Source organism: Rhipicephalus sanguineus, chromosome 6 (genome assembly GCF_013339695.2).
Source record: "Rhipicephalus sanguineus isolate Rsan-2018 chromosome 6, BIME_Rsan_1.4, whole genome shotgun sequence".
NCBI lineage: Eukaryota > Metazoa > Arthropoda > Arachnida > Ixodida > Ixodidae > Rhipicephalus > Rhipicephalus sanguineus.
This window is the reverse complement of record NC_051181.1, coordinates 100,280,373-100,293,040: the sequence shown is the minus strand read 5'-3', so window position 1 is coordinate 100,293,040 and position 12,668 is coordinate 100,280,373. Positions and strand designations below refer to the sequence as shown.

Below are 12,668 nucleotides of genomic sequence, written 5' to 3'. Positions count from 1 at the left end.
GTGTATCTTTTCACTGGGTGCCGCGGAATGAACCCTTACGCTCGAAGTGGCTTAGTGTCATGCCATTGCGCCAGTGTGCTAAACAGTCAAAACCTCTGCGTACTGAGGATTACGAGACCAACCGCAACTTGGTGAAGGCTTTGAATGTGCCCATCCGAGCAAGTCTTTGCCGCAGCGCCCGTTGTTGCTACTGTGGGTCCCGCTACTTCCGCTCGGCTGCTACTAGTGTCGGCGGCCGCGCAGTAAAAGCGGGCAACGTTGGGCATGGCAGCAGTGACGTATGAAAGTCGTATTTTCAGGCGGGAGATTTGAAGCGCGCTAACGCGATGCGGACCACTAAAAACGTGGTTTTATTTCAAAATAAGCACTTCCTTGGCACAAAAGCAGCACTACGAGGTTTCTGGACCGCAATTTCAACAATCAACGTCGACTTAATATTTGCCTTTAGTGTCCCTTTAAAAGAAACAAGACAACAGATGACTCTTTTTTTGCCCGTACCTTAGCCACAACTGTTGGAGTGGTTAACGGTTGCGGAAGTAACCAGTTCATCGTGCAGGCCTGCAAGTAATTAAAGGATTTCTCGCCTGGATCACGTTGTATACCGATGGCCGCGGAGTCCTTGTTAGTAGAATTGTTCGCGGGAGTGCCGTTGTCGAAAGAGGCGCACCCTAACGTGAACACATCGCTTGGGTTCTCCACATCGACTAATGCCTCCGTCTTCGTAATCTATCCTTACACACGGTTGAACACAGCTGAAATATGGGTTTGCTTGTACACGATCGTCGAAGGAAATAGCGATGAGTGAACTAGGACACGAGAAGAAGACGCAATGGCACAATGTATTAGACATGGGCGTCTGGTTTGTGTGCTGTAGCGCCTTGTGTCGCTGTGTCTCTCGTTGCCCTTGTTCACCCAGCGCTATTCTCTTTAATATTCCTTGTGCTTTCGTTCTCTTTGCGTTGATTCCCGCTTCAAGGTGCGCCCTGCGATTCCGGTAGTGTTGCTTGAGAAGTCCGTATCGGTGTGGCTCGCTCGAATCGTACAGAATGGAAGCGGCTGCGCGCGACGGGAAGGTCTCACAATGGTGACGGCGCGTGGTACCGAGGTTGCTCGATGCTGTTCTGCCATTCGAAGCGGCCGCGTCGGTTTTGCCGTTGATGTTGACGATGATAATGACGCTCCTGGAATGATTGGCACCTACCCGCTCAGGGGGATCGGCCAAGAGCCAGGCGGACCATATAGTCTTAAATATTTGCAAATCCTACTAGAGGTTACGGCGTCGATTAGAAAGAAGAGTAAAATTGACAGTCTTAATGAACCCGTTTTAAACAGCTAAGAAAACCATGTTGCGTAACACTTAAAAGGAACAAAAATTATTGGGACAGGAGGACATAATCAAAAATTTTGAGTGGCTGATGTACCTAATAAATCGGTTTGACTCACATATAAATTTCTCTACAGCATTGCCGTTCTTAACAGCGATTCTCGAGGTTGTGTCTGTTGAACTTCGTCCAGCGCGTTGTTGAAGATAGCGATGATGATTCTCTTGCTGATGGCGCTCACCAACAAAGAAGGATGGGCCAAGTAAGGCAACAGGGGGCTTGCGATAAGGATCTATTAAGTTAAGAGAAACTTGGAATTCAAATTAACATAAAACGTCGAATAAACGAGAATAATAAATGAGCAAGCGTTATCGGTTCCCAATCTCTTCACTTCCGCCGTACCATCTAGGATTGAAAGCATGACAGCAAATCAACTAGGGCACACGTGCAACAGACAGGATGCGGTCAAGTTGGTTGTTTTGGTCAGCAGGTGTTCACACGCACCGTTTTAATGGATCTTTCTCACTTTGATACGAACAGGCACTGCATTCGGCTGGTTTTTTTTTATTTGAAACTGCTTTATTGAGTCCACGTTACAATAAGGAATTCACCCATTTCGATTACAAATGTTTCTAAAAATGAAAAACAGTTAGGCGCTCTTTGCATTTGCGGGACATTTAACCCAATTCCGGCTTCAGAATTTCCCTCTTTTAGGAAAAAGAAAACCCTAATTTTTCGTAAACGAATGAAATCGCGTACTTAATACGCATTGCAACAGACGTTGCAAAGCTGAATTTCGCTGAAGTGTCATGCGGCCTTGGCTCGCAACTGCTGACTTGATGTTTTGACGACCGACAGGAGTGCGCTTCGGTAATTTCACATCCTATATGCTTCCAAGACAAGGCTTGCAGTTCTCATGTCAGGCTTTCAAATACGTAGCCTTCTCACGTATACTATAGCTAGCCGAGTAATTCGTAAGTGTTTTCTAGCGAATTACTGCACGACAGAACATGGATAAACGACACGAAGAAAGTGAGGATGACGTGCCTCGTGCATGCGATATTGTACGAATACTTCTAATATCTTCTTCCTTACTAAGAACGCTAAGATGTAATGAAAAAAAAAGAGAGCTCTGCTAGAAAGCAATATTTCTGTTAGAAAATGTGACAAGTTATATACATGCGCTGTATGAACACCGTTGCAGGTGCCGTGGCGAGAACAGCAGGTCAGGTGTGCCCGATGGCATAGCCCACGTTTAGACCCCCCGTGTTCTTATGAAAATGACTTAGGATGCGTAACCTTCCTTAAATGCGAATTTGCTTCCAATACACGGCTTTCAATGACCACTCACCGTGTTTGGGCATAGTAAGTACAAGCAGCGCGTTGCGTAGACAAGGGGATGACAACAGTGTATCCAAGGTACCAAAAACGCCGCATGGCTCTACAACAGCTCAGGTTTTAAAACAGAAGCCCGTGCATCCCAATTATAGGCAGAGCCCCGTCACACGCCACACAACGTAGCACGCATAAGCGCCTGTACGTCACACGCACTGCCTACAACGTCACTGATTGCTGCGGGTCAGGAATGAATCATCTGATGCAGAAGACACAAAGCCGTCCCTGGAAGTGCGCCACGCAGCGAAAAAGGAAGGTAGAAAAGCAGAACATTCCTGACGCAGTCCGTTGGCTTGGTCATGAACACGGTGTAAGAAAAATGGTCATGAAGCAAGGCCGGAGAGGAACAATGCTTGCGGTATGAAAAATACACATGCAAACATGCTTCGTGTATAAAGATACCGCAAATTACTATGCCTAAGGGCAGGCTATCGAAATTAAAGAAAAAAGAACAAACAAGACCAATGCTTGTGGAGAGAGCTAGTCGAGGCAAAGTGAGGGAGTGCCTACGCTGACAGCAAAGCTCGTCTTCTGTCAGCTTGGCGAGCCGGCATTGGATTTGCTGCTACCTATTGTATCAGTGAAACTAACTAAACGAATTATTGCCGCGAAAATGCCCATTAGAGGGCGCTTCGCAACTTCTACCTAACATATGTGCAACGTTTTAGATTGAACCCGATAAGGGTCTTCTTAAAAGAATGAGTGCGCACACTGCAGGTCACGGCCAGTTGCCGACCATGACTACGTGTCCGCGCCGTCTGCCCTGCGCCGGCTCCTCTTCGGCTGCTGTTCCACCCCAGCAGGGCTGGTAGAAAGGGAATGGCGGCGCCTGATTCACGTACAGGGGCCGACGGCCGAACTGGCCGAACGCTGGGTAGCAGTCGCTGATCACGTGGCCTCCTGGACCGACCGTGGTCCAGACAGCCTCTTCGGCACGCTTCCAGCCGTGTCGCAGGCTGATAAAAGGCCGAGTCTGCAAAGAGAGGTGATATATCTTCAAAAGTGTCGTAATCAACGAGTCGCCCTGGTGTTCCACGAACTCATCTCTAACCCATCGGTACCTGAAAGGTTTGCGCAAATATCGTCCGGCCTGGCCAGCAAGTATCATCAAGACATCGACTAGTGGCCCTCAGACTAGTACCCGCATTATCATGTGATCCAGGACTCGGAGCCCTTCCTCCACTTTATCGAGTGGACCACAGCGCCGCACCTCAACTAAAGAAGGCCCTACGCATCACGAGATTTTAGCGATTTGGCAATGTAGATATGGCACTCACTGCTTTTAAAGAGATACTACGTATAGAAGCTTTACTTATTGTATCGAGAACAAGCGATTTAACTGGTAACAGAGGTGTTTCATTTTCTTCTGGCACTGATTAGACTGAAGCATCCCGTTTTACCTCAGGTAGCAAAATGGTCATACCTTAATGGGAATCAAGAGAAAGATGGATAGAAATTAAACTTTATGCACAACAGCATGCGAACGTGCACGGCTAGCCTCTCCGCTCTGCAGTAAATGGTCTTCTCAGTCCAAGAGCTCACAGCCTTAGCTGCTCTTTTCGCTCGGTAGACCAATCCGAGATGGTCCGCCGAGTCGGAGCAAGATAGCGCTGCCTCCCATTGCTTGAATACTGGATAACGGGGATTCAACGCAGGACATAGAATAACTTGAAGCAGCGCAAAAATACGAGTACAACGAAGGAACACACAGAACAGGACTAGCACTGGACTGCCAACTGAAATTGATCAACAATATTGCCAAAGCTGAAGACAAATGTGTCAGCGCGACGCCACTTAGTTTGACTACTCGATCGAGATGTTTTCTTGATAAACACCTGTTAGTGTAGCAACACGCATAGCCGCCACCTTTGCTTAATGTTGACGTTTTTTTGTGACAAGATATAAGTGGTGAATTTTCAATAAAGTTTCAGTTCGCAGTCCAGCGCTTGTCCTGTTGTGTGTGTTCTTTCATTGTCGTCGTTTTTTCCCCGCTGCTTCAAGTTATTCGAAGATGGACCGATTCGCCCAAACCTACAAGTTGCTGCTAATGGCAGAGAAACGACACTGACGCAAAGGACAAGCGCTATCCAGTATTTAAGATTATGAACCAGCCAGCCCAGCAACAATGTTTGTTAAGCTCCCGTTGCTGTTAGGTGGGATGTCGAATATGTGTGAGCTGTAGTGTCCTTGGGCATTCCTCGCCATGTGGTCGTTGATAAGAATAGAATGCCGTGTGTGTAGCATGGTACATACTCCAGTGTGGATGTGAGTTCGTAGACTGCGCACCATAGTACGACTGGCTTTTGCACCAGAGAGGTATGCGGCGGTGGTGTTTTAACACCACCGCATATATAAATCACAATATGAATATAATTCTCGCCCTACTGCTCAATGGAGTTCTGGCAAAATCACTCGCTACTGTATTCAACAAAAATGGCCGTGGTTAGACCTACCAACAGCAATAGAGTGTTTCTTAGCAAAATGTCAGGTCATACCTTGTGGTCATCGGGCATCCACCAAGCGCTGTCAAGGCCCGATGTCGTCCCCGAAGGCATCAGCATCCGCGCTCTGCGTCTAGTGCGAGCCCAGCGCGCGACGAACTCAACAGGCACGATCAACATGGAGATCGCGGTGCCGAGCAGTAGCAGCAAGAAGGCGCTCTCCAGCTCGGACAGGCCGATGGGCTTTGACAGGCCACGCGTGTCCTCTTCGTAGTCGCGAATGCAGGCGTGTGGCTTCTCGCGGTGGTTCTTCAGCAGGAAACGTAGGTTGCCCGAAATTCGCAGCTGGAAGAAGCTGCGTGCGATCATGTCAAGTGAGAGCCAAGTGAGATGCGCTACTCGACTCAAGTTAAGTTTTAAACCCACTGACTCTGAAGGCCCTTAAGAAGAGACCGCAATGACCACTGTAGCAATTTTAGTAGCTTTTCTTTTCATATAGCCTGTATTATTTATGTCCAAAGCAAAAATTAACATTTAGCGATAAGTGTACACCTTAGCGCATTTTGCACGTCGCTTAAAAGATTATTCGACTTCCCAGGTACAATATATAAGCTAACGTTTAGGGACGGGCGAATAGTGAACTTGAGGTTCGAAGCGAATCCGAAGCGAATAGTGATTTGGTCGAATAATTTCGAATCGAATAGTTCGAATAGTATTTACCGCATAATATTAAGAAAAATGAGCATTTGTGTCATGACCGTTGCACAATATTTTTGAGGATTGGAACTAGTTGTGAGTGAATGTCACTTTTTTGGTTTCAAATGAAGCAGCCTTGAATAGTATCAAGATATGAATAGCAGTAGGGTGCAAGTTATAAGTGGTGCAATACGTTACAATTTAAAAATTACTATACTTAGCTCATATAAGCCCATATAACACGCTTTTAAACTTAAAAAAATTATGTACATTTAACCTTGAAGTGTGGCTTCGTGGCAGTGCAGATTTCCCTTGGATGAAATGTTTCACGGCACAGCAACCAGACGCCGCAGTGAAACCACCTTTACAGGGTGTTATGTGCGGTCAAATGTGTACATATAGTGAAGTTCGTTCATTTCGAATACTTCGAAATTTCGAATAATCTAAATTCTTATCGAAGCGAATTCGATTACTGTAATATTAGTTCGAATATTCGAAACGCCCGAATATTCGCCCATCCCTACTAACGTTGTCATTTGAAAGAAGGCCTTTCTCATATCTCATATGCGGGTCGTTCCTGTAGTAGGTTTGAAGTCAGGTTTGGAGAAGCATATCGATGGTCATCTCCAGAATGACTGAAATCTGGACGCCGATTCTGAAGTATAGATCTTTTGTTCCATGGTCATGTTTCAACACATGGCGATCGCAAGAGGTTCCTCACGATAAGAACACTTGAGACCAGTCATGTCGTGAACATACTTACTAAGAAAAAAAATTTTGGGACGAAGACAGCCATGTGCGGGTCAGGCCGCTAGCGAAAGGTCCGGGCCGCGTGTTTGAGACCGCTGGTTTAAGCTAGTGCTTATTTACTCTGTTCTTACCGTGCCTCCTCATAGTGCATCGACGTCGTGCCAGCCAAGAGGGTCGATAACGCAATAACTCCCAAGTGAGTGCCTGTATGCGGTGTGCGGAACGAGAATCCTTATCTTCCGGCAACGTTTCGTTGGAATGGGGCTAAACATGGCGAATACTGCTCACGCGACTCTTTCTTGTCGCCGTCATTGGTTGAACACACAGCCATGAGACAGGTTTGCTTACCAGACACTTGGTCATCTTACCGTGTATGCAGGATGAAGGTGGTTTACTTTCGCCTGACTTCGAGCCAGTTGGTAAGCAGTTAAAACAGCGCAGAATGAAACACGGACGAGTAGGCACAGGACTAGCGCTGACTGCCGACCGCGTTGGTTTATTGTGAAAGCACACTAATATACACTGCAAGGTGTATTAGTGTACTTCATAATGTGTACTCTCTCCCTGTGTACACTAATATACCGTCCAAGGTATATTAATGTACGCAGGGGAGGGGGATAATCCCCCTACCCCCTGTGTACCCGCTTCAAAGGTGTATTAGGGTGTTTTCACAATAAACCAAAGCAGTTGACCGTTTCTGGCTGCACTCCAGTCGCACACGTGCTGTTGCGCGTGTGCTCGGTTCCTTCACTTGTATAAAAGCGGCCGGAATACCTTCAATAAATTAATCTGAAAGTCAGTGCTCTTTCCTTTCTCTGTTTTCCTTTCTATATTTGTTGCGTACGTACGGTGTTTTCATCTCGCGCTGTTTTAACCGTGGAACTAGGGATGAAGGACACCGTTTCGTGGTACTTTCCTTAATTCTGCGAGACATCTAACGGCAGTATTTGACAAATGGCAACGCAGTTAAGCGCTATCAACGTGAGAAACGTGTAATCTCGCGGTGCATGTTCATCCTACTATGTGCAATGAAGCAAAAGTTAGAGAGAGAGAAAAACTCTCACTGGCGGTTCAAGGCCTGAACGAAGGGGCTCCCTCGGCGAGCGCCGATTCCGAGGCTGATGAGCATGATGTCATCGTTGAAGACGGCGACGCGACAGCGCTGCTCCTGCTGGTTCTTGTAATCTGCGATGGCAAGCGCTTCCGCCAGCATTTTATCCGCTGCAGACAGAAGTGAAACAGGCGAGAAATGTTGAAGGTTGAAGTTCAGACAACCATTCATTCACATAAGTAATACAGTCGAAACCCGCAATAACGAAATCGCGCAATAACGAAATATTTTCCTCTCCCCGGCGAACGCCCATAGGGTTAATGCATCTCGCATTTTCTCGACAACAAAATGTTGCTAAAGTTCAATCTTGCAACAACGAAAATTGGTGGGACGTTTCCTTGCACATTCTCCGTTCGCGCAAGGTCGGCATACTCCGAAATTCGCTCCCGAAAACTGCATTTCTTTCACACATATACTGCGTAAAGTACAACCACAATGCACCGTGGAAGCAAATAGAGGGCACCCGGGCTTGCCTGTCCCAACGCAGGCAACAGAAAGGTGGGAGTTATGCTGTTCAGTTCCCGCCCAAGCTCTAAAAAATGCATAGCTTCTTGTAGCCTCTCGAAATTATCGTTATTGGTGATCTAATTGATGATATAAGTCTAATAACGACTCGTTAATGATGTAACTAGTTGCATGTTCTCGATTACTAAAAAAAAGATATTCGAGCTGCAGTGAGTGTTACCGGCTACAAAATGCGATCACTTTATTAAAAAGTCGTCAAACAATGGAAAATATTTCGAGTAACTAATTACGTGGCATTGGTTATGTACAAATCTGTCTTGCGTCTCACGCGAACAAATTGGGCACCGAACGCGCTGCCGAGAGCACTTCGAGGACGTATCTATACGTTACGATCTGGCAAATTCACTTACCTAGAAGTATGGCCTTTCCAGTTGCCACTCGATCGATGATAGTTCTGACATCATGCACGGCTGTAGCAGTGAATCCCAGTCGCTGCCGAAGCCTGACGAATTGCTCACTCGACGACTTCTGCATGGGGTATAGAGGGAATAATAGGAAGGACTGGTATCTAGCAAACTAAAAAGAAAAATGGTCTACATCTGCTCGTCTCCATCTAAGGGCTTTTGAGTGAGTGAGTGAGTGAGTGAGTGAGTGAGTGAGTGAGTGAGTGAGTGAGTGAGTGAGTGAGTGAGTGAGTGAGTGAGTGAGTGAGTGAGTGAGTGAGTGAGTGAGTGAGTGAGTGAGTGAGTGAGTGAGTGAGTGAGTGAGTGAGGAGAATGCATTAAACACTTCGATGACGCTTAAGCTTCGCCTTTAAGAGCGCTACGCGACAACGTGATCAGGCCCCGTTCGAATCGCGTTGTCATTCACTTGCAAAGCTCATAGTGGACATCTAAAACGGGCTGTGAGAGAAGGAGCGTCTGTTCTCGTGACATTGGCCATTGTAGACTATCCCACAGCGCCTACTGTGACTGCAGTTGCGAAGTACCCATGCATCTGTAAGGAAATACACGCACCTACGCAGCTGGACACTTTGCTGATGCTATGGCTGACAGCCGGAGGAGGGGGCTGCGAGCCTCCGGGAGGAAATGCGTACTTTGACCAACAGGGCATAGTCGCGCATGGCCGTGCGCGCCGTATATCTCTAGAGGAGATCAGTAGACGGCTCATACCTTTGTACGTGCAGCGCTGTCACCGCTTACTTTGCATTGGTGCCAGACAGCACGAAAACCGATTCACTAGCTGGAGTGGCCGTGCTCCCTTAAGGCTCATTCACACCTGCGACCAGCAAATGGTTGCGCGACCATTTGCGACTGCGTCTAAAAAGCGGCTCGAGGCGACCGATGTTCACATTTGCGTGCGCCTTATATTCGTCGCCACACAGAATTCGCCTCGGCTCGCATATAGCTCGCATTTCCATTTCCCCGTAAAATAAGCTGACGTCCTGTTCCTTAGCATGTGATTGGTTCAGAGGTATTGCGCCTGCAGTCGCGCGACTGAAAAATCGAGCAGCCAGCGACTGAGCCCAAGCAGCCGCTTTGCGACCAAAGCGGTCATTTGCAACCAGTCGCTTTGCGACTAATTTGGTCGCGCGATCGGTGCTGTTCGCAGGTGTGAACGAGTCTTTACGCCAGCGTTTTTTAGAGCTACGCCAGATCGGATTCTAACGAAGTTAGACGCTAGCCTTAATTCGTGTAAATTTCAACTTATTGCTATCGCGTTCGTTGCTTCGCCCTTGCGGCGAAACTTTGACGTTTTTAAGCGCGAGACAGACGGTACCATTTTCCATGCGATGCGACGGCCGACGCGGCGGTGCGGCAGCCAGAATGGTTGCTGTCCGATGCTATGAAAGGGCACCACTCCTGCTGCCGCACCGCCGCGTCGGCCGTCACATCGCATGGAAAATGGTACCGTCTGTCTCGCGCTTTCTAGTTATCTTTTCTAGCGGTCTTTTTTTCCCTTCCATGCAGAACTACCAAGTGTCGTATTTTGAGACGTTCAATAAGGTGGTGTGCTGGGTCAGTTGGTGCAACGTATTGTAGACTGTATGAGCGGTAAACGGCAGGAACAGAAGCGAAGAACTTGACAGGACAGACGCGTCTGTCCTGTCAAGTTCTTCGCTTGTGTTCCTGCTGTTTTCCGCTCATACAATTTACAAAATCTGAGACGATCACTTTCGGCGACAGTGCAGCTTTGCGTGACGTGAAATCTGGCATGTCCACTAAATGAATCGACTACTTCCCCACCTTTCCTCACCAGCCAATCAGCGCGCACTGAAAACGATATTATGGCGACATCTCCAACTTATAATACGGCCTCTAGATAGCATTATTATGTGGGTGGGGGGGGGGGGGGAGACTTATTGCAAGGCATGCCAAGTTCAATGGCAAGTCGAATAAAGGTTCTTCTGAGTGCGCTAATCTTCCTGCCCTTCATCTAGTACTTTATCGCTGTCCTGCTCTAGGTTTTTTGAGCTTCTGGCATGTTGGAATGCTGCGCAGTTTATGTCGGCGTACCAGTATCTCCTGGTGAAGACCCGTGCCGTGAGTAATGTAGATGTGTATGTCCTCCCTTGCCACGGCTTCCCGGAAGGACGAGACGAGCCACTGCGGTTCCGGCACCGTGAGGAAGGCGATCAGGTTGCTGCTGTAGTAGGCCATCACGATCACCACGTACAACCACCAGGTGCACATCACTAAGCGAGAAGAGGTGCCCACCGGAAGGTGCACCCCGCCTGCGGAGTTTGACGATGGCGAAGAGAACCGTAGTTGATCGGGCGAGTCGGTACAGATCCATGTTCTACTAACAGCGTGAAATCGCAAGGTACAAGGAAAGAAGGACACAACGCGAGCGCTGGCTCACGACTGAATACATGTTTACTTCTGCGAACGGCATTGAAAGAAATGAGCAACCATACAATAACCGATGTAACAAAACGCCACTGCCTGAGGCCGGTGGTGCTCTGCGATTTATAGTGGTTCACAATCTTAATAATATGCGGCGATTGTTTTCTAATATAGCCAAGTCCACTTTACCTGAAACTGGGAAAAACGCAGTTTGTTACTACTGACAACATAAGAGTGCGCAGGGTTCCCCATCAGGGGGGGGGGTGAAGATTCATCGCAGCGCCCCCCCCCCCCCTTGCTAAGTCAATATACGAGGCAGATATTGCGCCCCCCTCTTAGGTGACTATAGGGGGGTCAATATATGGGGCAGCTTTTGCGCCCCCCCCCTTTTGGATAACTACCCCCCTGCCCCCCCCCCCCCCCCTTGCGCACGCCTATGACTGACAATATGGTCGGACCCGCTCCAACAATTTTTTTGGCACTGTGCTCATGTCGCCTAAATACTTGAACATAATGAAACGCAGCACAACCACGACGCGGACCAAGTGTAAAGAGAGACAAACCACAGCGCTGGCCCCACCAGGTGGATCAGCTTTCAATTCTCACCTAAATACCTCAAATCTATATGGCGGCTAAAATCTATATAGCCCAATATTGTCGGTATTCAGGAGTAAAATTTGGATTTGGCTCTTATAGATCGGAACATGTCATTCGGGCTTGAATTAGTTCGTAAAAAAAGTCTAAATCGCAGCGAATGAACAATATAGCAATATTTTGCGACAAAATTAACACCATCCTTGTGCTTTCGTCAGTGCCGTCCTTTGTTTCATAGGCGTAATGGTGATGAATAGTCTTGTAGAGGTAGTGGTCCGTCCTGGAACAAAGCCACCATCCTGTGCTGTCGGCAGCGTTTTCTTGTTCTTGGCATCTACTGAAGGCCTTCAAAAAATGCTTGATTGATTGATTGAAGCCTGCCAATTCTGGCACATACCCACTCTGGGGGATTGGCCAAGAAAAATTATTGTAGCCTATGGAATGCTTCAGGTCTTCTTCTTCTTCTTAGCTCGTGTTATGTCGCTGTGTTTCGGATCGCTTCTTCTTTTTAAATGAATAGATCGGCGCCCAGTATCTTCATTTCAGTTGTCCTCTATTTCAAGTATACCGTCTTGGAGCGAAAGAAGGACATGGTAATGTTGCGCAAAACTCGAAAATAAACACTAAAAGGCAGAAAGAAGTGAGAAAGTAAGCGTCTTACTCTTTATATACGAGTTCTTTAGTAAGTGTCAACTCACCCAAGAGAAACTAATTGTGGAACGAAAGCACGATAGGAAAGCAACTAGGACACAAATGAAATATATTGGATGCGGCCATGTTTGTTGTTTTGGTCATGCTTGCTGACGCAGCGCTGGTTTAATGGATCTCGATCAGCTTGATTGAAACAGATGCAGGATTTGGCTCATTTCTGATTCGAAACTGTTTTTTTAGTTCACGTTACACTGAGGCATTGCCTCATTGTGATTACAGTTCTTTTAAAAGTGAAAGATACCTAGGCGCGCTTAACGCTCCCGCGAAATTTAGCCCAATTTCGGTTTCTGGATTTGGCTCTCTTAGAAAAAAAGAACGCCACATATGTTCTTATAAT

The 12,668-nt window shown here is 47.3% G+C and overlaps 1 protein-coding gene across 1 annotated transcript in view; it reads right to left on the bottom strand.

Annotated features, from left to right (window-relative positions):
* Window positions 1-3,435: 3,435 nt before the first annotated feature.
* The window catches only part of LOC119397434 (ionotropic receptor 93a), a 21,638-nt gene continuing 12,405 nt past the window's right edge, over window positions 3,436-12,668 (bottom strand). The window contains exons 5-9 of the mRNA XM_037664859.1: window positions 10,697-10,914; window positions 8,591-8,708; window positions 7,669-7,825; window positions 5,213-5,513; window positions 3,436-3,690 (exon numbers count right to left, since the gene is read on the bottom strand). Of these exons, the coding sequence (XP_037520787.1) occupies window positions 3,436-3,690; window positions 5,213-5,513; window positions 7,669-7,825; window positions 8,591-8,708; window positions 10,697-10,914 (1,049 nt within the window). The remainder of the gene's footprint in view (window positions 3,691-5,212; window positions 5,514-7,668; window positions 7,826-8,590; window positions 8,709-10,696; window positions 10,915-12,668) is intronic.